General features: G+C 47.3%; 1 protein-coding gene across 1 annotated transcript; it reads left to right on the top strand.

Annotated features, from left to right (window-relative positions):
* TMEM45B (transmembrane protein 45B) lies at positions 1-27816 on the top strand. The gene is made up of 6 exons (XM_037134158.2): positions 1-127; positions 21725-21921; positions 23827-24033; positions 25146-25330; positions 25780-25925; positions 26994-27816. The coding sequence occupies exons 2-6, from the start codon at positions 21741-21743 to the stop codon at positions 27103-27105; spliced, it is 831 nt and encodes a 276-aa protein (XP_036990053.2). The 5' UTR covers positions 1-127; positions 21725-21740; the 3' UTR covers positions 27106-27816.
* The last annotated feature ends 153 nt before the right edge of the window (positions 27817-27969 follow it).

Here is a 27969-nt window from a genome sequence, read left to right as displayed (position 1 = left end):
CAACCGCGCAGGGTTGGGGAAGGCGGGCTAGTGGCTCGGCCCAGAAGGGTGGGGCGCTCGCACCTGCTCCTCGGCGCCAGCACGCAGGACGCGCGGCCAGCGGATTGCTTGGAGGCGCTCAGCACAGGTGAGATGCGAGCAGTGGGCAGGGGGCTCGGACGGTGGGGAGGGGCACGGACGCGGAGGGGGCTTGGATGCGAGGGTGGAAGGCTCGGACCAGGCTCAGGCGGGAAGAGCTGGAAGGCTCCCGGCTGGAGAAGCTCCCGCCTCGTCCCTCTCCTTTCGGATCGCCGGCGGCCCTGGAATGAATGTGTTGCATCCCGGGCTGGTCCGGCTGCCGGTGCCGCCGCGTGAGAGGAGCTTAGAAGTGTGAAGCCCCTGCCGTCCGTCCCGCCCCCAGGAATAGAGAAGCCCCGGGCGGTGATAGCTGTGTCTGGCCCGGCAGCCCAAAGCTGCTGTCGGTGGGCTGCGCGGGACGGTGGGCTTAACACCCCCGCTGCCTGTCCTTGTTAAGCTCCCATCCGCAAAGTCACCGGTCAGACACCGTCCTGCGGCCAGGAAGCCTGGAACCTACCAAGGCGACTGACTGATGGTCTCCTGAGCCATTATCCCGCTTCCACTGACAGGCCGGTGGGTGCGGGCCCCAGAAGAGCGGAGGTGAGGTTAGAGGTGTGCGTGGGACCTAAAAGTAAGGTCAGGTGACCCTGCCCGGGTCTGGAGGAGATGCGACCCAGCTGTAGTTGTAAGAAACCTTTGTGTTTCAGTAAAGGAACCCTGTGTCTTTATGGAAGAGATCGATTTTAAATTTAGCGGGGCACCCCTTCTCAAAGTCACAGAATGACCATTTCCTTCACGTTCCCTCCCACTCTGTCCCTCCGTTTCTACCACTGCCCTCCTCTGCCCTGACCCCTTGTCCCCTGCCCCACTCTTCACGTTGCCTGACTGGCCAAGTGGCTTAAGAAATTTACCTGTATTTTTACATTCATTTTAGTGGGTGGTATGGCTTAGTGTTCCTAAGAAACAGATGAGCAACGCCGTGGGGGGTGGGGGCGGCGGGGGGCAGGATCGGGCTGCACTGCGAATACAGACCAGCCCGCCTCCGACTGAGTTCTTTGTGGCCAAGCCTTTGTAGGCTTAACAATGACGCGCTTGCCCTGTGTGCGGAGTGTTTCTGGAACAGATACGGAGTTGATAGGACGGCTTTATCGAACTCGGCCCGGGGTTTCACAGGGGGCAGTGCCTGAGGTACCAGTGAGGAGTGATTTCTGGTCGTGTGTTATCTGTTCTGGTATTTTGAGAGCCAGGCGTGCAATTTCCTTTTCTAAGGAGCTTTGATTTCCTCTCACTTCTTCCCTAGGAGGTGGAAACAGTACCACCTGTTACTTATCTCTCAGATACATCTTTCCTTATATTCTGCGGGTTCCTCCCTCACCCATCTGGTGGGTGTCGATTGTGACAGAGTAGCTGGTGCCACTGAATATCCCCTTTAGCACCAGTTAAATATTTAACTCTCTCCACTTGGCATTTTCCCCAAAACCTCCTTGGTTGTGTCCCTTCCAGAATCTCAGCCAATAGGACTTGGAGATAGTCACAGTTTGGCAAGGGCTGGGGACAAAATCGGTAAAGAGGAAGAAAGACGTCTTTCTTATCTCCCCACCACCTTCAAGTTCACCTCGGCCGCTGTGCTTAATTGGTCAAAGTACAGGTGTTAGCTAGGTTGGCTGTAATCGAAGGTCTATCTCTTCTCCATAAACGCATCTGCTGGGAAAAGGGGAGAGGGGCGGTTTTGCCATCTGCAGAGCCACACCCAGGGCCAAGGTTCCTGTTATTGCAAAACTTTTTATGATTGTGTGTCATCGACTAATGACTGTGTGGACACAGTTCATTTCGAGACTTTTTTCTGTGGACAGGTCATAAAACAAAACCTGAATTATTCACAAGACTGTGCAACAGTGAATGTAAGTGCTGCGATCCCACACTCATTCGAACCCAAGGTCCCTTTCAACTGCCCGCCAAACCTCTCCTGGGGCTAGGAGCAAAGAGGGATGATTTGAGTTTTAGCTATTTCTGCTTCTCTTGTCTGTTCTCTTGTGTAAAAATAAAATGGGCCACAAGGAGGAAGGAAACTCAAAAGATCTGTCAGCTTTATGTGATGAAAAATTAAACTGAAGGTATCAAAGTGCACTCACGTATTTCCTTTGCAGGATTTAGAAATTACAAGCATTTTCGGTATCTCGTTGGTATTGAATTGGAAGGGGGCTTTACAGAGTACAGGCGATTTCCACAGCAGCACTCGGACGGAAGAGTAATAGCCGAGCTCATAAATAAGGAAACTGAACCTTAGAGATATTGAGTACATGGCCCAGGCGAATGCATCTGTTAAGTGGTAGCCAGAACTCGAAGCAGAACTTCTTCCATTATACCACAGCCCCCTCCAGGGTGGGTTTGTTTGTTTGTTTGTTTGTTTGTTTGTTTGTTTTGGGGGTGAGGAGTTGTGGTTGTTTAGTGTATTTCCTGCCCACCATTGTTCAATGTAGTCACAGAATTATTGTAGACCTGAGGATAGCCTTAAAGATTACCAAGCCCAGCCCTGGCTGATGTGGCTCAGTGGCTTGAGCACTGGCCTGTGGCGAACCAGAAGGTCACCAGTTTGATTCCTGGTCAGGGCACATTCCTGGGTTGTGGGCTGGGTTCCTGCTTGGGGGCAGCGAGAGGCAACCCCTTCATTGTTTCTCTCACACATCGACGTTTATCTTCCTCTCTTTCTCCCTACCTTCCCCCTTCTCTACAAACATAAATAAATTAAAATTTTTTAATCTAAAAACAAATATGAAGAAATATTAACTATTATTAACTCTAGGTATTGCATGTTATTATTTGGAATTCTTTGCACATTAAATTCCTCAAAAGATAAATCTAGGAAATAAACATTCAAACATGTGTGAGATGTCATTATGATTCCATTCGGCCACCGTAACAGACGACCTTGCCCCAGCGACTTTAGTAAGAAGTTTGTTTTTCTGAAGTAACCAGATGCCTGGAGCTGAGGAGTCCAAGGCTGGGACCGCTGCCTCTGTCCCCTGCACCCCCCACCCTCCCCACACCGCTCTCTCCCGCCCTGGGAGACAGGCGCCTCTCCTTTCTCTCCCAGGAGGGCAGAAGGCACGTCCCGGCTGACTCTGTCCTTTTTTATAATAATAATAAGATATTTCCTGAAAGCCCCACCCAGTCCACTTCTTACATCTCAGTCACGGAAGAACTGGGCCACATAGCCACTCCTAACCGTAAAGGAGCCTGCGACAGCCAACTGTTTTGTCAGGTGCATTGTCGGAACAACAAGGCGGGGGGGGGGGGGCGGGATTCTGTTAATCAGGAAGAAGGGAGTGCGGATATCGATTGGGTGCGCATTAGCAGAGTCTGCCCTAGTACGTTTCACAGTCATTGACTCTACGTCTCTGCATAGGTCTGTGGGTTGTTTGTTTATTTATTCTGTTTTTTGGTTTACTGAAAAGTATGATATGCAGTGGGTCTAGAGGAACTTCTTAATTATAGATTCGGAATCCCACCCCAAGAAATGCTGACTCTTTAGGTCTGGAATAAACTGGCACTCCCGGTGATTGAAATATGAGTGATTGCAGGAGCCCAATTTTCAAAACACTGACTTAGGGGTCCTTCAGCAGGGGCTCCTCATTTTATTTCCAACAACTTTCTGTATCATTCTGCTTGAGGTATTACTTCTTACATTTTCTCTTTTGGTCAGTATTAACAAACACAGTTTTAGAAGGAATAAGTCCTCGAGTCTTTATGGAGTGTACACTGAGCTGCCCCCTAGAGGCAACTACGTGTAATGCTTTGGGCTATGTTTTTCTCCTATTTTCCACCACATTTCCAAACAACGTGATACCGGCTATTTCTTTTTCTTTTTTCAGCTCTAGATAATATCTGTTGACTTCTTACCTTGGAGGCTGAGGATTTCTCTTCTTTATACCCTATCATTCTATCTCATATTCACTTCCATTTCTTGCAAGGTCCCAATATGGTTATATTCTATTTTTTTTATATAGCCATGTTTATTTACTGTTTACATTATTATGACTTTGCAAATATTATTCACAACTGTGCTATATGACAAGCCATGATTTTTACACTTCCTTTCACGTACTACCTTCTTCTGAGCCATGAAGTTAGTGATTGATTGCTTCATCTTCTTCAGTTGCTTAGATTTTTGAATACTCATTACCAGCTCTTGTTCAAACTTTGTCAGGATGGTAAAATTCCTCTCAGTAGAGTTAAAACTGGAATAACCAGTTTGATTTCTTTCTCTCTTGGAAACATCCCTGAACGGCCCCCATTCTCTGGGCCTAGTTATCGTTCTCCGAGCCCCTTGCGACGCCCTGAGCCCCCTTGCGACCACCCTGTGAAATGCACTGGATTCCTGCCTGGGGTTCTATGCCTTCTCATTCCTCGGTTTTGCTGAGCACAGCTTCCTGAGAAAAGGCACGTGGAGACAGAGGCAGGTTTGTCCTGGAGCCAGCAGCACTGTGGGCTCCTGTGAGGGCTGAAACCGCCGTGAGCTGTGGGGTGGTGAGGGAAAGCCAGGCTGCCTCCGAGAAACATTTCGGGTAAATTTTCTAAAGGGATTTTAAAAGAAAGAGTCCTGAACTTGCATGGCTCCAACTGTTGTGATCTCTTCTCCCAATCTGAGTAAATATTCACTTTCACACCCAGTTTTGTATTTGGAAGTTTCTGAGTTTTTTTCCTTAAAGAGCGCTCCCAAAATTATATAAAATTCAGGCCCCACAAGACCTGGCTGCTTTTTGAGACCTTGTGCATTCAAGATGCAAATTTTCTTCCTTCGCACTTGGCTGATGGTTTGGCTGGCTAGAGATTATTAACTGGAAATAACTTCCTCTGAGCATTTTGAAAGCACTGTTTCATTTTCTTCTGCCTTCTTAGAGCGCTGTTGAGAAGCCAGTGCCATTGTCAGTTCTGATGCCGTGGATTTGGTTGTAATCTCTGGAAGTTTGTAGGGTTTTCTTTATTTCTCAGGTTCTGATATTTCATGATGTTGTTAGTTGGCGACAGAGGTTTTCAGTCGTTGTTCCAGATACTTCAAGGTCCTTTTCCATTTAAAACTCATGCTCTGCAGCTCTGGGTGGTTGTCTTCTGTTAGGTAAATTGCCTCTGTTCTGTTCTTCTGAAACTTGCATTAATTAGTTAGAAGTCGGATCTCTTGGATCTGTCCTGCTTCTTATATTTTCTGCACCATTAAAAAAAAACCCTCCTTGTCTTTTAGTTCTAATAAATCTTCCACCCCTTCTATTAAATGCTTACATTTTTAGCATTAAATATTTAATTCGCAGGGGCTTTTATTTGGGCAGGGGCTTTCCAAATGTTTGATCTTATGGCATACTGTGTTTATATCATGGATGCAGTATCTTCTCATATTTCTCTGAGACTATTAACTCCATGTTTTTCTATATTTTGTGTCTTATTCAGCAGTTTACAATGTCTGTTAATCTTCAAATTCTCCTTTTCTGTTAGTTTTTTCTGTCTGTCATGTTGAGAGCTTTATTCAAATGTCCATGTTTAAGAATGGCATGTTTTAAAAAAAGAATGGTGGCTAGAAGGCTGTCTGTAGCATTTCAAGCTCCATTGCAAGGTGCCCAGGCAGAGCAGGGGTTTTGGTGGCTTACTATCATGTCTCCAGCAGCTTTCTGGAGACATGACCAGTTTCTCATTAGAAAGGTCCTATCCCTAACCACTTATTCCTGTTTGAGAAAAGGCCACTAATAACTTAGATTTATTTAGTATATAATTTGTTTACTAGTAGAGGTTCTTGTTTTAAGGCAGGTAAGTGGCAGTCTCGGGTTCAAAGTCAGAATTTTGTTCTCGATTCTGCCCACTCGCAAGCGTCTTGTGCCTCTGTGCCCCTCTGTGTGTCTTTTTCTGTCTGTGGCATGGAGGCCGTCAGAAGGCTTCCATGAAGACTGAGTTCCTTTCTATTAAAGACAGAGAGAGAGAGAGAGAGCCCTGACCAGTATGGCTGAGTTGGTTGGATGTCATCTAGTCGTCAAAGGTTGCTGGTTTGAGTCCCAATCAGGGCACGTGCCCAGGTTCAGTCCCCAGTCTGGGTGCCTGCGAGAGGCAATTGATTGATGTTTCTCTCCCTCTCCTTCTCCCTCTCCTCCCCTCTCTCTGGAATCAGTAGAAATAAAAATAAAAGACTCCGGAAGGGAATTTCTGTCCTTAAAGTTCACTCCGAAATCCGTATCATTTTCCCCTCATGCACCCTGACTTATGATCACCAAGTCATGGGGCTGACTCACTCCTTTTTGCTGGGAGAGTTCTAGATCACACGACTACGCCGGGTGGTAGGTGTTAGAGGAACGATTCCTGGTGTAGCTTTCGAAGACCTCGTAATCGAAGAGCCTGCAGGCTAGATACTGGGTTTTCTGTTGTTGACTTTCCCTTCTCAGGCACCTTCTAAGAAGACTTGCAAAATCCTTGAAAGCTGGGGTTCAGTCTTGTTATTTCTGTTCCTCCATTACCTAGATTCTCCGCCCAAGAACAATGCCTGATACATAATAAGAACTGGTTAAATGTTGCTTAAATTAAATAGACTCCATTACCCACTTTAAATTAGCCCTTCCTACTTGTCCCCTTGCTGTGTCTTTTCTTTCTTCTCTATCTTTTTTTAGAGGTTTATTTATTGATTAATTGATTGATTTTTAGAGAGAGGGGAAGGGAGGGATAAAGAGAGAGAGTGAAATATCAATGTGCCCCTGATGTGAATTGAACCAGCGACCTTAGGGCCCTTGGAGAAATGCCCAACCCACTGAGCCACACCAGTCAGGGCTCTTCTCCATCTTTTTATGTCACTTCCTCTTGGATGATGTGACCTCATTCTCAAAGCCGATGTGTCCAACAGCTCTAAGAAAACACACTAGGAAGTTCTCAAACTACCAGGACTCCAGGTAACAATTTCCAGCCATGAAATCTCCCCATATCATTCTGTTAAAGATGTAATGTCTTAGGTCATCACCAAACACCCTGCATCTAGTCCCATGTTTAACTGCAGTTCTATCCAGAATCTTTTCTTTCCTCATGTTCCACACCTCACCTCTACTGCCCTTCACTGCCTTCTACTCGCTTTGATCTGGCCCCTACTTTGAGCCAAGCCTTCTCCTTGTTCTATTTGACATTGTTTGCCTGCCTCCTCTCCCCTGCCTTTATCCCACATCTGGAGCAGTGGGTACGAAGCACAGTGATGCACTAATTTCAGACCTGCCCTGCCTATCAGGCAGACACCTCTTCACACCCAATCCAAGCCCAGGATGAAAAATCTCTCTCTTCTGGCTGTTTTTTGAGACTGTTTCTATGCTTTAGTTTCACTGGGGCTGTTTATTTTTATATGGAAGTCTCTAGACAACAATTAAACTACAGTGTAAAGCAACGATCTGTTTAGTGTTTCTCAAATGCTACCATGGTGTGGAAGCTTGGAGGAGAGCAGCCGGGAGGAGGCTGAGGACTCCCTCGAGGCTCCAAAACGTATGCTGCCCCCAAATACATCCCAGTCTGTTTTAACGTGAAAGTCGTTTTCCCCAAAATCTTTAGCTGAAATTGATGCTCTAGGATGCTATTCTATATTGGTCTTGTGATTTCAGATATTCCTTTGCCTACCCATACACCAGTTTAAGAGCATAATGTTAGACGATCTTTCAAAGACTCATGTAGCTCTAAAAAGTATATGAAAAAGCAATGGTAGCAACAACCTTACTAATGACTGGATTTAGGAGACAGTTTCCTCATGATTCAGGATTAAGGTTAAGCCGCATCAGGTCATGTCAGTGAAGAACTATTATTACATGTCAAGCTAAGCCACAGGAAGTTTAAGATGAAGCAGATAAGGTCTACTTTTGAGGAGCCAAAGATCGAGTGAGTAAGACATGGAAATGTATAATTGTAATATGAAAAGGTAAGCGATAAAATCAGGCTATATATAAAGTACCGTGGCGGCACAGAGGTGGGGCTCCTGGCCCATCCCGCAGTTCCCCGAGGGCTTCCCAGTAAAGGCGAGCCGGGGGAGAAAATTGACAAGAATATACTAGGTGGAGGCAATAGCATGAAGCCCACTAAGATAAGAGTTTAAAGATGTCCACTGGATGAAACAATATGGAAGGCACTTATTGACATCTACAAATATAATTTCGTAGCAGAACTTGGACTAGAACCCAGGCCAACTCAATGCGGCAGTGGAGAAGGAGGACTGAACAAAAACAGAAACTGTCTTTCTAGAAACTCAGCTGACTTTGACAATATTTTGTTGTATTATACAAAATCACCAAAATTCTTTTCTATCCAAAGAAAACTTCACTTCATGGTAATTGAGTTCAATATTTTATGATGTTCCAAATAGCTTCTAATATTAGAAATTGTCTTTCATTATCTATAAATAAACCTTTGATCAAAGACTTATTGACTCTTGATTAGAAGAGATGGCAAGACAAAGATCCACATGTTTTGAGTAAATATACGAAGCTTCAAAACTTGCAAATTATGTTGCTTGGAGATCACCACAGATGTAGTAAAGAGATGTAGTAAACGAATGTAGTAAACGGATGTAGTAAACAGATGCAGAGTAGAGTAACACAGAATCAAGTGGATGCTGAACACACAGTGGGCACACAGTTCAGGACGATGATTACTTCTTAGGGGGAAGTTTGGGGGGCGGCCATCAAAGAGGGTCAACAGGAAGCTCCCAAGACGTTAGTAGGGTTCTATGTCTTAAGCTGGGTCCCTTTTGGGACACATGGGACACAGTTGTTAAATTATTCTTTATACCTTTGATGTACATTAGTTGTATTATTTTATATTTGACATAGTACACAGGAAGAGAGATGCATGGTGGCTCTTAGGACATCCAGGGTCAACATCGATTTTTGTTTCTTTAGTTTTGTGTGACAAAGTCTTAGGCTTAGTTGCAGTTGACGGGAAGAGGCAATAAAGGTGGGAGACGTTCAGGATCGATGGAAGTGGGGCCCAGAGGGCACAGGAGCAGTGGATGCAACCAAAGGCACAGCTGAAGGAAGGATTGGCCTGTAGGAGGAGCGGTGACTCTGAAGAGAAGAATGGGTGTGGCTACCTATGAATTTGTAGGTGAGGAAGAGGAAATTGAGGTGAGTGATGCCTTACAGTTTCAATTATGTTAATGAGTGGGAGGAAAGCTCCACCCAGAGATGAGTGAACTCAGGTTAAGGGAGTGATGAGTTTTTGAAAACTGGTCTATGGGAGGACTTCCGCTAAGATGGAGGCATAGGTGGAAACACTGTGCCTTCTCACACAACCAAGTTTAAAAACAACAAAGTTTTAGCAACAAAAACACAGCCAAACCACAGAAAATTGAACTATATGGAAGTCTGACAACAACGAATTATTCAGCCAAACCGGTAAGAGGGGCAGAGCCAGCAGCAGAGCAGGGTTGAGCAGTAAAGATCCACTGGACCGACCCGGGGGTGTGACCCAGGCGTACAGGCAGCCATGGGTGGATCCCAGGTGTGGAGTAGCCATGGGCGGACCCACTGAGGGCGCAAGGCAGCAGACCCACTGAGGGCTGTCTGTGGTCATCCACGTGTAGATAAACCGGCGAAGGAGTGAGCAGTGAAACAAACCGCGCAGGCCCCAGTGGCAGGAAGCAGCAGAGGGGACCGCTATTGTCCCTCTCTGACCCCACCCACGCATACAGTGTCACAAAACTACGACCTGGGTAGCCCTGCCCTGGTGAACACCTAAGGCTCCTCTCCTCATACGTAACAGGCACGAACAGATCAAAACATGGCTCAAGAACAACTCAGAGCCCCAGAGCCGATAAATCTAAGCGATGAAGAAATAGCCAAACTTTCAGATGCACAGTTCAAAACACTGGTGATCAGGATGCTCACTGAACTGGTTGATTTTAGTCACAAATTAGAGGAAAATATGAAGGCTAAACTAATTGAAATGAAGGGAAATACACAGGAAACCAATAGTAATGGAAAGGAAACTGGGACTCAAATCAAGGAAATGGATCAGAAGGAAGAAAAAATGACCAAACAGAAAAGGATGAAGAAACAAGAATTCAAAAAAATGAGGAGAGGCTTAAGAACCTCCAGGACATCTTTAAACATTCCAACATCTGAATTATAGGGTACCAGAAGGGGAAGAGGAACAGCTACGAGTGGAAAACTTATTTGAACAAATAATAAAGGAGAACTTCCCCAATCTGGCAAAGGAAATAGACTTCCAGGAAATCCAGGAAGCTCAGAGAGTCCCAAAGAAGATAAACCCACGAAGGAACACACCAAGACACATTATAATTACATTAGCCAAGATTAAAATGAAAGAGAGAATCCTAGAAGCAGCAAGAGATAAGGGGACAGCCACCTACAAAGGAGTTCCCATCAGACTATCAGCTGATTTCTCAAAAGAGACCTTACAGGCAAAAAGGGGCTGGAAAGAAGTATTCCAACTCATGAAATCCAAAGACCTACATCCAAGATTGATCTATCCAGCAAAGCTTTCATTTAGAATGGAAGGGCAGATAAAGTGCTTCTCAGATAAGATCAAATTCAAGGAGTTCATCATCACCAAGCCCTTATTATATGAAATGTTAAAGGGACTTACCTAAGAAAAAGAAGATAAAAAATATGAACAATGAAAGGACAGCAAACTCACAGTTATTAACAACCACACCTAAAACAAAAGTAATCTAAGAGGACAGCTAGATCAGGAGCAGAAACATAGAAATGAAGATCACATGGAGGGTTAGCAACAGGGGAGTGGGAGAAGGAAAAGGGGGGAGAAGGTACAGAAAATAAGTAGCATAGACAGTCGGTAGAAAATAGATGGGGAGGGCAGGAATAGTATGGGAAATATGGAATCTAAAGAACTTGAGACACATGGTCATAAACTAAAGGGGGGGAATGGTGGAGGAGGGGTGTGCAGGGTGGAGGGGAATGAAGGGGGGAATAGAACAACTGTAATGGCATAATCAATAAAATATATTTTAAAAATTAAAAAAAAAAGAAAACTAGTCTATGGGAAATGGATGGAACAGCTTGCATGTGACAGGGGCTGGTGAGTGAATCGGAAGGCCCAGCATCTGTCCTGTTTGCTGATTTGAGTGCTAAACAAGTTCACTAAGAGGAGAGAAAGAAGGAAATGCATATTAAACCTTTTTCCCTTGTTGCCTGAAAAGTCAGCCAACCTGTCAGGTCCAGTGAAGCCCCTTTTGCTCCAACCTTTGCCCAAGTGGCACCTGGGAACTGCTTCTTTGCTACTGATTCCACACACTGCGTTCCGTTCCCCCACATTGTGCCTGAACTTACACCAAGTTCTTTTCATTTTTCCTTTCATTTCATTTCATTTTGTAATATGATAGGAGCAAAGAAAGAAAGGTATTTTAGAACTAGGAAATGCCCTGAAGATTACCTTTTCCCAACTACCCATTCAACAAATTATGATCTGTGGGGTCACATATCTTGCTCAAGGTCACAGAGCGAGTTCATAGCAGAACTTGGACTAGAACCCAGATCTTCTTACTCAGAGGCCAGTGTTCTTTATTAGATCTTGAGAAGTAATTATATTTAGACAAGATTTTTTTCTTCAATCTTTTAAAAAATATTGTATTTATTTATTTCTAGAGAGAGGGGAAGGGAGGGAGAGAAACATCAATGAGTGGTTGCCTCTGGGGTGCACCTACTGGGGACCTGGCCCACAACCCAGGCGTGTGCCCTAGGAATTGAACTCTTTGGTTCTTGGGCCAGCACTCAGTCCACTGAGCCACACCGGCCAGGACTTTTTTCTTCAGTCTTTAATTCAAGTTTCCAGTAAGAGTGCCTAATTTTCACGACAGCATGAAAGAACCTACCGGAAAGGCCCAGATCAAACGCCAGGCCCCTCTGGGAAGCCCCCTCAGATTCCCTGGTGAGAGATAGTCACTCTTCCACATCCACAAGGACTGCTATCACGACATGCAATGTTTCACATGTACATAGCTCTCTACTAGGTTATAGACTCTGTGAGTGTAGGGACCATTCCTTCTTCGTTCTATTATTTCCCTAGCACCCAGCATAGAGTTGCGTATTTAATATGCTCACATGAAAAAAACGAAAAGAAAAAAAGCAGGAATGGGACCATTTTTTGCTGAGGAACCAAACCAAGGAGGCAAATGAGCTCTCATTCATGGCAATTTTGTTCAGTAGCATCATGAACTTACGCCAGATTGTAGGTCTTACGCCTACAGAGAAAATGACACTGACAATAGCAGCTGACAAATCCTGAAGACAGCTCTGGACTGGAGTTAATACTGCAGGCCTGTAGAGCAGGCGTACACACCTTGCTGGAAGTTCAGGACTAAGCTGCAGTCACACCGGCCTGCAGCCAACAGAGGACTTCCGGCAGGGTTCCTGGTGTGTCCTCTGCATTCTGCTACTAGGCAGCTGGAGGAAGAAGCAGGGGGATGGCCCTCGTTTGCAGAGTCACAGAAAGCCTGGTCAGGCAGGGTTGGGTGCATTCCAAAGTCGATGCAGGCCAGAAACCATCGGAGCGTTTCTGCTGGCAAGGACAGATTCAGACAGTAAAATAACATGCCGCATTCTCCCAATAACCTACTTCCCTACTGACCAAACACACATCCCACTGTTCTGGAAGGTAAAGGTTTAACAGTGATTCCTCCTGCTTTCTGGGGGGAGGGCAGCTACTAGAAGCAAAGGACAGCAGCCTCAGTTCAATGCGTACACTTCTAAGGAAGGAGCCCAGGTTTCTCCCCTGTGAACTGTGGGTCTAGGTATACGAGCACCAGAGAGGAAACCAGGGTTTATTAAAACACTCATCCTAGACAGCCGCAGGCATGTTCGGTTAATCCTCACCAGATCCCTCTGATGCAGCTGTGACTGTCCCTGATTTGGGCGGGGTGCTGAGATTCAGAGCAGTTAGGGAATTTGTGGAAGGCCTTACCAGTTGCAGTGGCCAAACCAGATCGGAATGGGGGTTTGCCACTCCCTAGGTCACGCTCTCCCTGTTAGTGACTATGCTTCCCTCCAAAGGAAACTTCAGGAACCCAGTCTCCCTTAGGGAAATCTAAGAAGCAGAGTGCACCCGAAATGTAAATGTAAATGTAAATGTAATGTAAAATGTAAATGAAGTGTAATGTAAAACTTCACTTTATCTTTTCCAATTCCACCTTCCCTGGACCCATTTGTGTGTTGGTTTAATCCCTTCCCAGAGATCTCCAGCACATGGGACTACCGTGTATGGTTGATTCAGGTTTTAAGCGTGCTGTTTTGTTCATTCCCAATTTAAGACAGCCTCAGGGTTTGACGCAGTCCGCCCCAGGGGAGAATGACATTTTGGGAAAGAAGCTGGGAATGTTAGGGCACAGGGACTAAGCGCCATTATCTAGCTCAGCTCTGGCCACAAGGGTGACTGGCTGCAACCGAGTCTTAGGTTTCGCACGTACTGTTTGCCCTGCCTGGAGCTCCACCCACGCTGCCCATGTTGACTCGTTTTTCAAGGAAGCGTTAGTGACACGTCCCTCTATAATCTCTCTCCTGTCTCCCCCAAGCTGAATCAGCCCTCCTTGTACTGTAACACTGCGCACTCCGTGAAAATATTAAAACCACCCAAGGGTGCCTTTCACACACATTAGGAAAAACTGTCCCAGGAACAAAAATTAGAGTTAGTAGGGTTGTTCAGACCTTTAAACTATCTTTTTTGATACACCTGCCAGTTGTCTTTTGGAGTGATGTAATAATCAAATGAATAAAAGTATATGAAAATGTCAGGTAATTGATGACTGGATCAGCACGATCTGGTGTCACAGGCTGAATTATGTCCCCCTCCCCTCGAGACTATCTGTTGAAGCCCAAACCTTCAGGGTCTCAGGATGTGACTCTATTGTTTGAAGATAAAGTCTTCAAGAAGGTGATTAAGTGACAATGAGGCCGATCACTAGGGAGGGTTCTGACCCAACAGGGCAGGTGTCCAGGTGACAAGAGGTCACAGGCGCAGGCAAAGGAACAGTGATGTGAAGACTGTGAAGACACAGGGAGAAGACGGCCCTGGAAAGCCAGAGAGAGGGGCCTCAGAAGAAACCTAACCTGCTGACACCTTGATCAGACCTCTGGCCTCCGGACTGGGAGTAAATATTTCTGTTTTTAAGCCACCCAATCGGGCGCTTTATTACAGCATCCCTAGCAAACCAACAAACAGGGGACATGCCTGCAATGAAGAGTCAGTCCTGAAAAGGAATGGGTGCCAGTGCGCGCCAGGACACGGGAACAACTTGACAACACCCTGAGGGAAAGAAGCTGGTCACAACGGACCACATAGTGTATGATTCAGTTTACACGCAGTGTCCCAAACAGGCAACTCCAGAGACAGATGAAGTAGATTAGTGTTCGCCCAGGGCTCTGAGGGGGCGGTAGGGGACTGGGGAAATGGGGGGCGTCTAACGGGCCGGGGTACCCTGTCGTGAGCAAGGAGAGTGTTCTGACGTGGACCTACAGTGACGGCTGCGCCGCTCGGGGAGTCTACTCAAAAACACTGAATTTTACACTTTACGGAACTCGTATGATATGTGAATTATATCTCAATAAAGCTGTCATTTTTTAAAAGGATATGGAAAACAAAGAAGAAAACTAGGGAGGCGGGCTTACTCCCCACACACAGTTTTGAAGGGAGAACACCCGAGGATAAACAGTGACACAAATAAATAACAAGAAAAGGGAGGCAGCCTGGTCTCTGCTTCCTTCAGGAAAAAGGGAGGGTAGGAAGCTGGTCTGGAGCAGAGCAGCATCTCACAACCTCAGCATTATCAAGGTCTGTGGCTGCAGCCCTGGCCCATGTGGCTCAGATGGTTGGAGCATCATAGGTTTGATTCCCGGTCAGGTCGCGTACCCATGTTGCGGGTTTGATCCCCAGACGGGGTGTGTAGGAGAAGGCAGCCAAGTCTGTGTTTCTCTCTCATATTGGTGTTTCTCTCTCTCACTTCCTCTCTTTCTGAAAGCAATGGAAAAAAAAAAAAGCCTCAGATGAGGATAAAGAAGTGAAATAAATAAAGATTCAGGGCCACAGAATTCTCTGTTGTGGGGACTGTTCTGTGCCTGATGGTGGGCAGCGCCCTGCTCTTGACCTGCCTGGTGCCAGTGACTGCACCTCCACCCCCAGCTGTGACAACCCAAAAGGCTTCCCAGTGACCGTGCTGAGAACTGCTGGAGAGCAGTGGACCTGCACGCGGCCCGTGCGATGTGACAGAGCAGTTGCCTGAGTTTTCATCGGGCTGTGCCATCGGACAGGGCGGGAGGGCGGCAGTGCCAGAACTTGAGCACCAATTCAAAGGAGAAGACGTGTGGATCTGACGTCAAGTGGGAAAACAGGCACTCGGGGCAGTTCCAGGTAGGATTTGCCAAAATTTTCTTTGGCACATTTTTGGTACAATTTCCACCATTTCAGGCACCTAACTGCTTCTTTGGATTTAATCAGGCTTTTCTATACTTAAAATAAAAAATTAAAAAAACACTGCAGAAGCCCAAGTGTCCCAGCCGGAACGAGCCGACCCGGTTCATTTCTGCCTCATTCGGAGCACACCAGGTTGTGCTGAACGGAAAGAGCCCTCAGCTCGGCTGTGTGTTCCCCCCACGCCCTGTGATCTCCCGGGCTCCCCGGCAGCTCTGCTCCGCGTCGCTGGGCTCTGGGATGGAGGCTGATGAGCTCTGGGATCCAGACTGACCGAGGAGCTGCCGTGAAGACCACCGATAATGACGTCGCAGGGGGAGGCGTGTTCTGGAGGGGGCGGAGCCTGAACTGGCATTTGTGTGTTTCAGCCCGGAAATAACTAGTCATTCTTGCTCACGGCTCACCAGACCCCGCCCAATCACAAGAGGGCCGCAAAGCGCAGTCTCGCCACGTGCGTAGGAGACAGAGCGCCAGACATGGTTAATGAACAGCATGAAGTGCTCTCCAAGGACGCTTCATATTGCTTTCCCTCCCTGTTCATATGATCGATACCCACATTCGTATGTATATATAAAAGCAGGACGTCCTCACTGCCACACAACGTGGGGCCGTATTGTAAGAGGTGGTTTTCATCTTGTCTCAGCCAACGCTACCCACAGGAGCCTTCCAGAACAGCTGGCACAGCTCCAACTCACTCTATCTAACGGTTGCTTAGTACCCCGTGGGAAGACAAACCATCACTCACCAAGTCAAAGGCACGACTGGGACTCAGTAGAGCCCAGGTCGTCTGTGTGATTTGGAAGTCCCGTGTATTTTGGATGCTGTCATCGCAAATTGGGAGACACGGGCTTTAACTCCCGCCCCGCTGTGACAGTCGAGTCCTCAGTTCTGTGGCTGGAGAGTGCCGGGTGCTCAACGTAGGCAGAAAACAAAATTCACTTCTCCGGCTGCTTCTTTTTGATTCTCCCACTCATCTACGTACATCCCTTCCTTTACAATTCCTACTCTCCTCGTCCAGAGTAAGAGGAAATATGGGCTTTATTAAAACAAAAGGTGCCATATGAAGTTTTAGTTTTAACTCCAGACAAATAGCATCCACCATGATTTCTCCTCTCCTCTGCACCATTTCCTCTCTCCACTTCTCTTTAAAGACTTTTTTTAATGCTCACCCGAGGAGGTATTTATCGATTTCAGAGGGAGGGGAATGGAGAGAGAGAAACACCGTGTGAAGGAAACATTGATCAGTTGCCTCCCATAGGCGCCCTGACCGGGGACCGAACCGGTGACCTTTCCGTTTTCTGGACCAGGTTCCAGCCCACTGAGCCACGCCAGCCAGGGTTCTGCTATTTACTTTTGTGACTCTTCTTTCCTCTCCTTTCCTTGTTCCCCACTCTTCCTGACTCTTACCTCCTTTTTCAACACCTTTCATTTGTCTTCCCTTTCACTTACCTCAGGTGAGAGAGAGAACGTATGTAGGGGAAATGTTTGAAAACAAGGAATACAAGGAAAAGCACATCGAATATCATACTCAAATTATGATCCTTTCCTAGAGGCCTCTTTGAAATGAAAATCTGACCAAACCACTGGCCTTCTTGTTGCCAGCTTTAACTCAAAGCTACTACCTCTCCAAAATACTCAGTCCTCCCTCCAGACCCGCATTCTGTCTCATGTGATATCAGAAAGGAGTAAATGTATTAAAAGTTAAAAGGAGATTTATCCTTGCGGAGGCACCTTCTAATGTCTTCCTCAGAACAATGTTTTTACCGTATAACGCCCACCCCACTCTGTGTACACCAGGGTGCTCACTCCTTCAGTGTTTGCTTTCTTTATGCTTTTAAGTTGCTTTTTCACGCTAGAGTTCTCAAGGACTTAGCCTATTTGAATATTGTTATCCAAATTATTAGAAGTCTAATTTTTTTCAATTTATTTTAATTAATTACTTTTTTTTTAGAGAGAGAGAAATACTGATTTCCTGTTCCACTCATTGGTGCATTCACTGGCTGATGCTTTCTCGGGCCCTGACCAGGGATTGAACCCACAACCTGGGTGTATCAGGGCAACGCTCTAACCAGCTGAGCCGCCCAACCAAGGCCTGAATCTGAATTTTTATTGTTCATTTGAGGTTAGTTATTGCCTTGTGCCTCCTCATAAAAACTGACCTATCCAGTAAACCATCCTAACATCTTTACCACATGTTGTATAACGTAGCCAATCTAATAAACTAAGTTAATAATTTGTTATGGAGAAATCTCCGTCCCTCTTTCCTCTCCCCTATGAGGTCAAGGTACTTGGCCTCCAAGCAGCATAGGTAAATTTGAAAGTAGTTCTGACGGACATGAAGCAGGCCCTACAGATGTGAATTTCAAGTCAGCTAAGAGGGAAGGGGGGGCCAGGTGTGGACGTGCAAGCAGATAAGGACGCTGCCTGTATGTGGGGAAGTCCTCAGAAAAATGGGGAAGAGCACGGAGGGTTTGCAAAGCTGGTTTTTCTGCACTTCCAGATAAACAAAGGAGTATAACAGGCCTGACCTTGAGAGGGAATCTTTTTTATGTTTACCACAAAAATTAACTCAAAATGGACCATTCATTTAAATGTAGTATGCAAGACTATAAAACTTCTAGAAGATAACATAGAAAACCTAGATGCACTTGGGTATGGTGATCCCTTTTTAGATAAAACACCAAAGACGTGATCCGTGAAAAAAGAAAAATATGTCGGGCTTACTTAAAATTAAATTTTCTGCTTGGCAAAAGACAAAAATCAAGAAAATTAGAAGACAGCCGTGGTTGGTGTGGCTCAGTGGATTGAGTGCTGTCCTGAGAACCAGAGGGTTGCCAGTTCGATTCCCAGTCAGAGCACATGCCTGGGTTGCAGGCCAGGTCCCCAGTAGAGGGTATGCAAGAGGCAACCACACATTGATGTTTCTCTCCCTCTCTTTCTCCCTCCCTTCCCCTCTGTCTAAAAATAAATAAATAAAATCTTTTTATAAGTAGATAAATAAATAAATAAATAAATAAATAAATAAATAAGATTGTATCCGAAATAAACAAAGACCTCTTGAAATTTCATAAGAAAATAATCTGACTTAAAAATGGACTAAAGACCTTAACAATTTACCAGAGAAGATATACAAGTGTAAGCATGAAGAGGTGCTCCACATCCTATGTCACTAGGGACATGCAAATTAAAACAGGGAGATACCCCTACACACCTATTAGAAAGGCCAAAACCCTGGACACTGACAACTCCGAATTGTGGTGAGAATCTGGGGCCCGGGGAACTCTGATGCACAGCTAACGTCAACGTAAGAGACATTGGCACCTACAGAGAATTTTTGTGAGTTTATTTGAGCCCAAATGACCACAGTTGCTGGGAAGCAAAACCTCAATGACTGGAGATAATGCTCCGGAGAAGGGCAGTTTAGCACCTCATTTGATACATTACAATCAAAGGAAGAGACAAAAGGGGGTTATGTGAAGTCCATTGGTCAGGGAGGCGGTGCAAGCAAAGCGGGGTGGGGGTTGGAGACGTCTGGGGCTGGATAAAGGGTAAAATCACATAGACACATTCTTCTTTCACAAAGGTGAGTACAGGATAATTCACAGTCAACAATTAGCGTGATAACAATGACAACGAGGGGTTTTGTAGTCTCAGCTCTGGTGAGGTGGTTGTACCCAAGGGGTTCAGAAAAAGGGACTTCACCTTGACATTCCAAAGACATGTTATCATAGATGCAAAAAGATAATAGGCTCAGTTAAGATAAAGACTGACCTTTGTCAGGGAAAAATACCCGCCTACGACAGGACCGCCTGCCAGGAAACTGCTTTCAGTTAACAACATTCCACTGCAGCCCGTCCTTGGCAGTGGTGGCTTGCGGTCTCTGAGTCTGCCGGGCTGCCTCTCAAGCCTCCCTTGAGCTTGTCAGGTTAATAAGCGTCCACACTGGTGGGAATGCAAAACAGTACAGCCACTTTGGAAGACAATTTGGCAGTTTCTACAAAACATATTCTTGCCATATGATCCAGCAAACTCACTCCTTGGTATTTACCCAATGGAGATAAAAACTCAAGTCGGCACAAAAACCTACACACAGATCTCTGTAACAGCTTTATTGACAACTGCCAAAACTTGGAAGCCACCAAGATGTCCTTCAGTAAGTGAATGGACAAATGAACTGTGGTATATCCAGGCCACAGAATAGTATTTGGTGCTAAAATTAAATAAGCTATCAAGCCATCAAAAAAAAAAAAAAGAGCACGGGGGAAACTTACATGCACATTACTGAGAGATGAACCAACTTGAAGAGCCTGCATAGTGTATAATTCCAAGTGTATATGACATTCTGGAAAAGGCCAAACGATGGAGACAATAACAGGGCTGGTGGTTGCCAGGGGAAAGGGTGGGGGAGGGGTGACTGGGAGAGCACAGAGGACTTTTAGGGCACACGGCTGCTATGTTCCATAAAGCAGCCAGAGAAGAAAGAACCGTTTGAGCCGAGCGCCAAGTAAAGAAAAACTGTCCTGGGAAGAACAAATGGTGCTGGGCCCTGAGGCAGGAGTGGATGGTGACTGGAGCGACCAAGGGGGCCTGCGTCGCAGGGGTAGACGGGTGGGAGAGATCCGGGGGAGAGCACAGGATCGTGTGGGCCCTGGAAAGGATTTCGGATTTATACAGCAGTAAAAATGAAACTAATGATTTCGGTAAATGTGTATGCTATAACTTTGGTGAAGAAATGCTATTTGACATTTTAAGAATCATAAGCATTTTGGAAAGCTTGCGAAAGTTCTTGGTGAAGGGCAGATACTGCAACTGCAAATGGATCAGGCACAGAGCAGCGCTGACAGGGACCCGGTGCCAGAGGACAGGGACACCCCAATGGCCAGGGCTGGCGCTGGTGCTCTCTCTTCCTAAGTGCTGTTTTCTAGATCACCGTCCACTGCTGTTTTTCTCCCACCCTCCATTTCTGTAGAGCCCCATCCCGACCGTAGGGAAAAAGTGATCATTTTCCTTCTGAATAAAGTCTAGATAACACTCATAATTTGGATCCCATAGCCTTGCTACTGTAAATAGAATAAAAGAAACCATTTTGAGTTTTACTGAATTTGAATCCTATTGGCCATGTTCATTTATACTAGAGCTACGGCAAATCTCTAATTTTTAAAAATATATTCCAATTAGGTGAAAATGAGACTGTACATTCCTTTGCATGCCTTTAGTCACTGTGAGATTTATTATCCGTTTACGTTATTTGTGCATTGTGTTCACATCTTTGCTCATTCTTCCGTGGTCTTCTTCCTCACTAATCTACAAAGGCTAAGAGAATATTGCTGCCTGCACGTTTTATGTGATGACTGCCCTGCTCATACCACGTCTGGACACTTAGACCAGACCTTGAGTTTAGGCTTCCTGCTCCCAATTCCAGCTTTGCTTTTCCCAAGCTACCTTTTACAATAGCCACTTAAGAGTTAGGCCCTCAAAAATTTGTGATCTCCACCCCGCCACCTTAAAGGTAATAGGTGCTTGCTCCCCTGCCCTCTCTGCCCTGCTCCCCAAGATCTGGGATGGAAGGCTGCCCTTGCCAGCTCGTTGCCCCTCCCCACCCCCGTCCCTGTTTCTGGGATCTGTCTGGAGTAATGAGCCTGTGACGCTACGGCCTTTGTTGTGAAAGTACTGAAACTGTGCCCTGGGTCAGAACGGCCCTGTGGTTTTCACTTCCCCAAGGTGGGAGCTGGGATGCTAAGGGAGCTCCTTGCCAACTGTGTGGGTTGCTTGCTCCTTCTCATTCACCAGGTCATAGTCTGCGTATTATTATTCCAAGGCACCAGCTCCGCTTCTCAACACAAATACCCATTGACCCTGGCGTTGCTGGTTTGCTTTCTGATATTTTTGATCTAGAAAATGCCGGTGTCAGTGAATACGTTTTCTAGTTCCCTCCTTTATGTTTACGAAGGCTTTTCTACCCTGACATCATTATTTACTGATCCTCCGGTTCCCCTGCCCCTTTTATTTACCCATGTGTTTAAAGCCTCAGGGCAGCGGCATCCACTTGGCATTGGCTCGCTCTGCAGAGGAGCCTGCAGTGACGCAGCATCTCTATGCTTTATGAGAACGAGCGCATCCTTCGTCCCACCGCTTCCGATTTGGAACCTCAGTCGTGCACCCCATTTCCTGCCACGATATCCATTCGCCTTCTTTATTCGGCTGCCTAACAACTTTTCCTCTTTCCCAGGCATCTTAGAGCCCCGATGGCAAACTTCAAGGGCCACGCTCTCCCAGGGAGTCTCTTCCTGATAGTCGGGCTGTGGTGGTCAGTGAAGTACCCCCTGAAGTATTTTCATCAAAAGGGGAAGAGGAACCAGCTGGCTCGTCACTATCAGCGTCTTGAGATCATTGAGGCTGCGATCAGAACTTTACTTCCGGTCATTGGTAAGAACAGAGGCCGCCTGGTCCAGGGGGTGTCCCCATCATACTCAGAACCTGCAACCCATTTTCTGGGCCCTGTGAAATGAATGTTCCCACTGGCGGAGATGAAAGGAAAAGGATTTGGGGTTGTGTGCTGAGCTTTTTAACGTTATCAGTCAATAGCACGCTGCATCTGAGCGCACTGCGGAAAACTACCAGATGAACTGCAGTCTCGGTCCTGGAAGGGCGTGGGTATAGGACGTAGGATGGAAAACATACTTTATGAAAAAGACAAGAGAACAGAAAACAAAAGAATAAGCATGAGTGATGAGAAAGTACTAAATGAAGTTTAGTTTTAGGAAAATCCGCCCCTTTTTTCCCAACTGTCTCTCCACTAGAATCTCAAGAGTGAACACCCTACTCATGGGCATGTCCTCCCTCTCCAAATCTCAAGCAAGTATGGAGAGGGGAGTTCATGCTGCAAGGCCAGTGAGAGAGACGGTGGAAGAGACCGACAGGCCCCCAGAGGGCTGTTGGGGGGCATCTTCCTTCACCCTGCCTCGTGCCAACAAACCCTCCCACTTCCATTTGTCATCTGTTCCCTCTACCCATGGTCCTCAAGGAATGACCGGCACCCATGGGGGTCTTATTCCGTACGTGCATTTGTCACTTACCATCCCTGGCCTACAGTTTTCTGGGAGGAGCTGAAGCAGTAACAGTAGCTTCTCTTGGAATTGGCAAAAGTACACAGCTTGGTTTGCCCGGTCCGGCTGGATTTGCCCACTTGACAGCCACGCGGGCCGCAGAAAGGCTTTCTCGTCTTTCTGGAGCTGAGAAACGACGGGGACCATGTGGCAGAAGTGGTGCAGCCAGCACCGACCCGGCCTAAGTAAAGCTGGAAGCACAGCATCTCGGTCCTGGAAGGCCCTGGAAGGGCGTGAAAGTAATAGTCATCCGCCAATCATTCCTTGGATTCCCGCCATGTGCCGGGAACTCCCTGGCGTACGTGCTGAGGTTACAGTGGGGAGCGAAACAGCCTCTGCTCTCACGGGCCTTCCACTCTAGTGTCACTGGGGCCTCCCTTCCCTGGGTTGTTTTCCCCAACTCGACCCTCCGCACGTAGATTCAGAGAGGGGCTGGGTCTGAGCGCAAGTGTTTGGGGAACGGGGGCCAAAATCCTGACCTGGAGGATTTCTTTAGGCCCCGTGAACATTTTGGGCACAGGCACAGAGAGGCACATCTTCTGCCTGCCACAGCAGGTGACAGGAGAAGGGGTGAGAACTGAGACCACCGCCGTGGCCCACCTTCTGGTCCCAGTTGCTAAACTTGGCCTCTCCTAAGATGCAGTGTGGTCAAAAGTGCCCAGATCAAGTGCTTAGGACACCGAGACCCAAAGCTATGGGAAGAGCCAAGCCCAGAGCCCAGGCGGGGCCTGGGAAGAGCGCTCATGGGACGTCTGCCCCGACAGGAACACCTGGGGGCTGCTTCCCTCCCTCAGGTGTGGCCAGGGGTCCTCACCCGGCTGTCTGTCGGCTCAGACCCTGTTGTTTTCGACCTAATGGTTCCTCTCACTGCTCACTGGGGCAGGGAGCCCCGAGATGAAATTATCTGCCATGCTCTCCCTTCAGTGACAATGCCTTACTGTCGTCTGAGCTACTGGACAGGTGTCCTGTGAAACCGTGCGGCTACGTTTCTGCTGCTTCTCTCCCGCCCCCCATGGGTCCCCATGCAGGGAACAACAGCAACAAAGGCTACGCAGTTTCCTCAGGAAATACCTTTGCACCGAAGCAGCAGGGTGGGTCCAGCGGACCCCTGGCCAGCGTCACCCCCGTCCTGACTTCACTCGTGACTCGGGCTTGTTTTTCACAGTCATGTGTTTGTCTTAGAACGCCTCTTCCCTCCTCAATTTCCATCCTCATTTCCCTGCAGGGATCCTGGCAGAGCAGTTTGTTCCGGATGGGCCCCACCTCCACCTGTACTCGGACAGCCAGTGGATAAAGCTGATGAACTGGCAACACAGCACGATGTACCTATTCTTTGCGGTCTCAGGACTCACCGACATGCTCACCTATCTCTTCAGCCACATCCCCTTGGGACTTGACAGACTGGTCATGGCTGTGGCGACATTCAATGAAGGTAATCTAGCGGTAACGAGGGGAGAAGGAAGAAGCCGACGGGTTGTGATTATGAGGACTTGGGGCACAGTAGACTGAACTATTGCAAATATACTATCCCGCCCCGGAAAAATGCAAATCTCTGACCTTCACCTTGAGCAGGCTTGGCCCCATGCTCTGGATGGTATAGGCAACATGCTTCATAAAGCAGCACATGAAAGCACAAGGCTTTTAGGCAAAGCCACCGGCTAACAGCGCACAAACCCCACCCTCCGCCGCTCAGGCACTGAGTTCTTGTGTGCACACCTACACAGAAACACACAGCTGTCCGGAGACGGGGCGAATGCCACTGTGCAAGAGTGTGACTCCCTGTGGCTTGGGAAGAGAAACTCCCCACTGCACCCCGACCCCGCAGTGCTGCTGTCTAGACCCCATCACAGACAGGAGACTCACCCAGAGGCCAGGACAGATCTCCCAATAGAACTCATATTAAATGGGTCATAAAAAAGCATTTTTTAAAAAAAGACATGGTTACATTTTTTTAAAGACTTTATTTATTTTTAGAGAGGGGAAGGGAGGGAGAGAGAGAAACATAGATGTGAAAAACATCAGTGTGTGGTTGCCTCTCACACACCCCCAACTGGGGACCCCACCCACAACCCAGGCATGTGCCCTGACTGGGAATCGAACCAGTGACATTTTGGTTCACAGGCCGGCACTCAATTCACTGAGCCACACCAGCCAGGGCACAAAGCATTATGTAATCCAACAACTTCACTTACTTCTGTACCTCAGGAAGAGTTGAAAAAAGGTGAGTGAGGGCAAAACGGAATTTCAAGTAAACACACACACAATTTGCCGTAAGTCAGCAGCGTTTCACCTACCCATCCTGTCTTGAACCCTGCCACAGATTCTGTAGAGATGTAAAACTATATCCTGTGCTGCTTACACCCACTTTACACACACAAACTGAGTTTCATCTGCCTATGGGTTGTCCTGTAATGTTATATAAACTCACTTTCCAAGTACTGAGAAACCCGGCTTTGAGAAAATTCTAGTAACAGAGAAAGTGCAGAACGAGCGCTCTGCCGCAGACATGGGCAACTCTGACGGCCGTGACCGGCTTCTCGGCAGGTTTCCTCTTCTACCACCACGTCCACAACCGGCCGCCGCTGGACCAGTACATCCACTCCCTCCTGCTGTGTGCCGTGTTCGGAGGGGCTCTCAGTATCTTCGTGGAGGTGATTCTTCGGGACAATATTGTGCTGGAGCTTTTCCGAACCACCCTCACGATCCTTCAAGGCTCCTGGTTCTGGCAGGTAGCTGTCCCAACGCTGTGTGGGTTGAGGGGAAGTCCCGAGGATGCAGCACTAACACGCCACGTGGGTGGGCTCAGAAGGCCACGCTCCGTACCTTGCCTGCCCCTGGCCGTGTAACTTTCTCCACGAATGCCCTGTGGGTGTGTTAATGAGCCCGATCTGTGCCGCACACACAGCCGGCAGGGTGCACCTTGCCCTACCTGCCCGCCCGCCCCAGTGTCGGAGGCACCGACACAGTCCACAGGGTCCTCCTGCTCACCCGTCCACCTGAGGTTTGGTTTGCAGTAAGCCTGTCCTATAACCAGAGTTAACCTCGTCATTCTCCTGTGCAAAAAGGTCTTTCTGTGCTAACGCAGGTATGGGAAATGAGGTGCTGGGGAACATCCTGTCTGGTGACCTCAGGAAGGAAGCGTCGACGACAGGGCTGACTTCTCTGTATATTTCACCAGATTGGGTTTGTGCTGTTCCCGCCTTTTGGAGAACAAGAATGGGACCAGAACGACCACTCAAACCTCATGTTCATCACCATGTGCTTCTGCTGGCACTACCTGGCTGCCCTTGGCATTGTGGCCGTCAACTACTCTCTTGTCTACTGGTATGTCCACAAGATGACCTTCGTCCAGTCTCCCCATCCTGACCAACCCTCTGCCCCTGAGGTGTGTCACACTGTACCAGCGTCATTTCCAGGGACCCCCCTTTCATAGCTGAGTAGTAATTTCTGCCACTTTGGTACCAACTAAGTGCCAAGTTCTGTGCAAGCAACCGCACACCTACAAGTGAGGGTGGCGAGGCTGTCAGAAGGTCAAGGCCCTGACTGGTACGGGAACCTGTGGGAGAGCCAGGCTGCAGAGGCAGTTCTGACGGACTGCAGACCAGGGATGTGAAGGAGACAGTGTGCACTGGGCTTCAGCCCCAGACTGCAGTGCCTGCTCTGTCCCCCACTCACCTAGAGCCCCTCACAGATTCCTGTCCCTGAGACCTTGTGACAATCAGGTAACGCAGGTGGCAAGTGCTCTCTCTAAAGCACTCTTCAGAGATAATAGTGTAATTCCTATGCACTTAGTTTGCCCCTTTGGCATATTACCCAGCTTAACCTGCATCACTTTACGAGTGAAATATGCATGGTCACATTCTACAGATGGGAAGACCAAGGCTTCAAAGGACTAACTTGGTCAAGGTCACCCAATGAGGAAACGGCACAGCCTGCCTTTCTCCCAGCTGTCAAACGGCCCACAGGGCGAGAGTGACTTTCGGCACAAGGTGGTAGTAGTTCCGCTGTGCCGTGGCTGCCCTACCCTTTTCCCTGGCCCCTGATTTCCCTACCCAACGCAGACACACTTCGCCCTGAGGGGACTCCACAGAGGCAACAGTTTTAGTTCATAGGTCACAGTTTTTTTTAGTTCTACTGCCCAGTCAGTGAAATTAAATTAAAAAAAAAAAAAAAAAAGTGGGAGACCTAAGTTTAGTCTCAGTTACAACATTAAGTATTAAATCATGGTGTCTTCATCTACCAACAAATGCTGGGAAGTCAGACATGCAATCTCGTATTTGATAGAGACATAAAGGAAATGTTTTAAGAACGATCAGATGCCCGCACATTCTTGGATGAACAAGTAGGGAGTTTGGGGGCTCACTTGTCTGTCTCCCTGTCTCTCTCCTACAGCCTTTTCACTTGGCTAAAGAAGCACAGGGAAGGAGAAATCATTGGGATTCAGCAGCTGAAGTCAGACCACATTGCCCAGAAGGCCCTCTTGAGTGGCTCAGACGAGGACTGAGAAGCAGCCATTGGTCATAAATGGCGTCCATTTGAGCAGAAACAGGGAGAGTGTCCCCAGGGGCCGCCTGTCGCGGCCACTGCAACGCTCATGCTGGTCTGTACTGCGTCTCTCCACACCTGCGCCTGCTCCTTGAATTAGCCAAAGTCTGTGTGGGCGTGTACCCTCCATAAAGAGAAATGAGGTGAGCCTTCTCTGTGGCTCCAAGTGAAATCGGAGACCCTAAAGCTGCAGGACAGGAAGTAGCCTCACGGATGGTATGAACCCAGCAAAACTCACCGCTTTTGATAACACATCCCTTTTCCTCCCAAGAAACAGGAACTTTCGTATTAGAAAGTGAACAACAGTGCCTTTATTGTACAGATGCAATTCTAACGTGTATTTTTGCAAATAATTCACAAGCTTTGGTGTGTTAAACATCTCCTGATTATAAATTTCAGAGAACTGTAATACCACTGCTGGTAAGTGACAAAGCTAAGCCAAAGGTGATTTTTATTTTTTAAATCAGGAAGCTGGTTAGTGGCCCAGCTGGGAGCTGGGACCAGGTGTTCTGAGTCCCCCTAAGAGGATGCCAACAGGACACCTGTATGATGAGGGAGAGAGAAAAATGGCAGGTTATGGAAGGCCCCGACTTTACGGCTAAACACAAAGGGTAAGAATCCTGCAAAGAACGTGAAGCTTGAACTAGTCAATACAAGTCTTGTCACTCTAGTCTTGGTTCTATGTTTTTTTCTTTTTCTTTTAACTCCTTCAACAAGTATTTATTGAACAGCTACTCTGCACCAGCACTGACATGCTTGTACAGATTAAGAAGTGTGTGTCCAGCAAGGAATTCACGGTCTTGTGGGAGATGCAAGCAGTGAC

The sequence above is a fragment of the Artibeus jamaicensis genome, unplaced genomic scaffold (assembly GCF_021234435.1).
Source record: "Artibeus jamaicensis isolate MK-2021 breed Jamaican fruit bat unplaced genomic scaffold, CSHL_Jam_final scaffold_660, whole genome shotgun sequence".
Taxonomy (NCBI): domain Eukaryota; kingdom Metazoa; phylum Chordata; class Mammalia; order Chiroptera; family Phyllostomidae; genus Artibeus; species Artibeus jamaicensis.
The sequence above is the reverse complement of the archived record's forward strand: the minus strand, read 5'-3'. Positions and strand labels throughout refer to the sequence as shown.

Coding starts and splice junctions, on each gene's coding strand:
- TMEM45B (XM_037134158.2), top strand. CDS start 21,741: ATGGCAAACTTCAAGGGCCACGCTCTCCCAGGGAGTCTCTTCCTGATA. Junction 25,331..25,779: donor AAGGCTCCTGGTTCTGGCAG/GTAGCTGTCCCA, acceptor ATATTTCACCAG/ATTGGGTTTGTGCTGTTCCC. Junction 25,926..26,993: donor AACTACTCTCTTGTCTACTG/GTATGTCCACAA, acceptor TCTCTCCTACAG/CCTTTTCACTTGGCTAAAGA.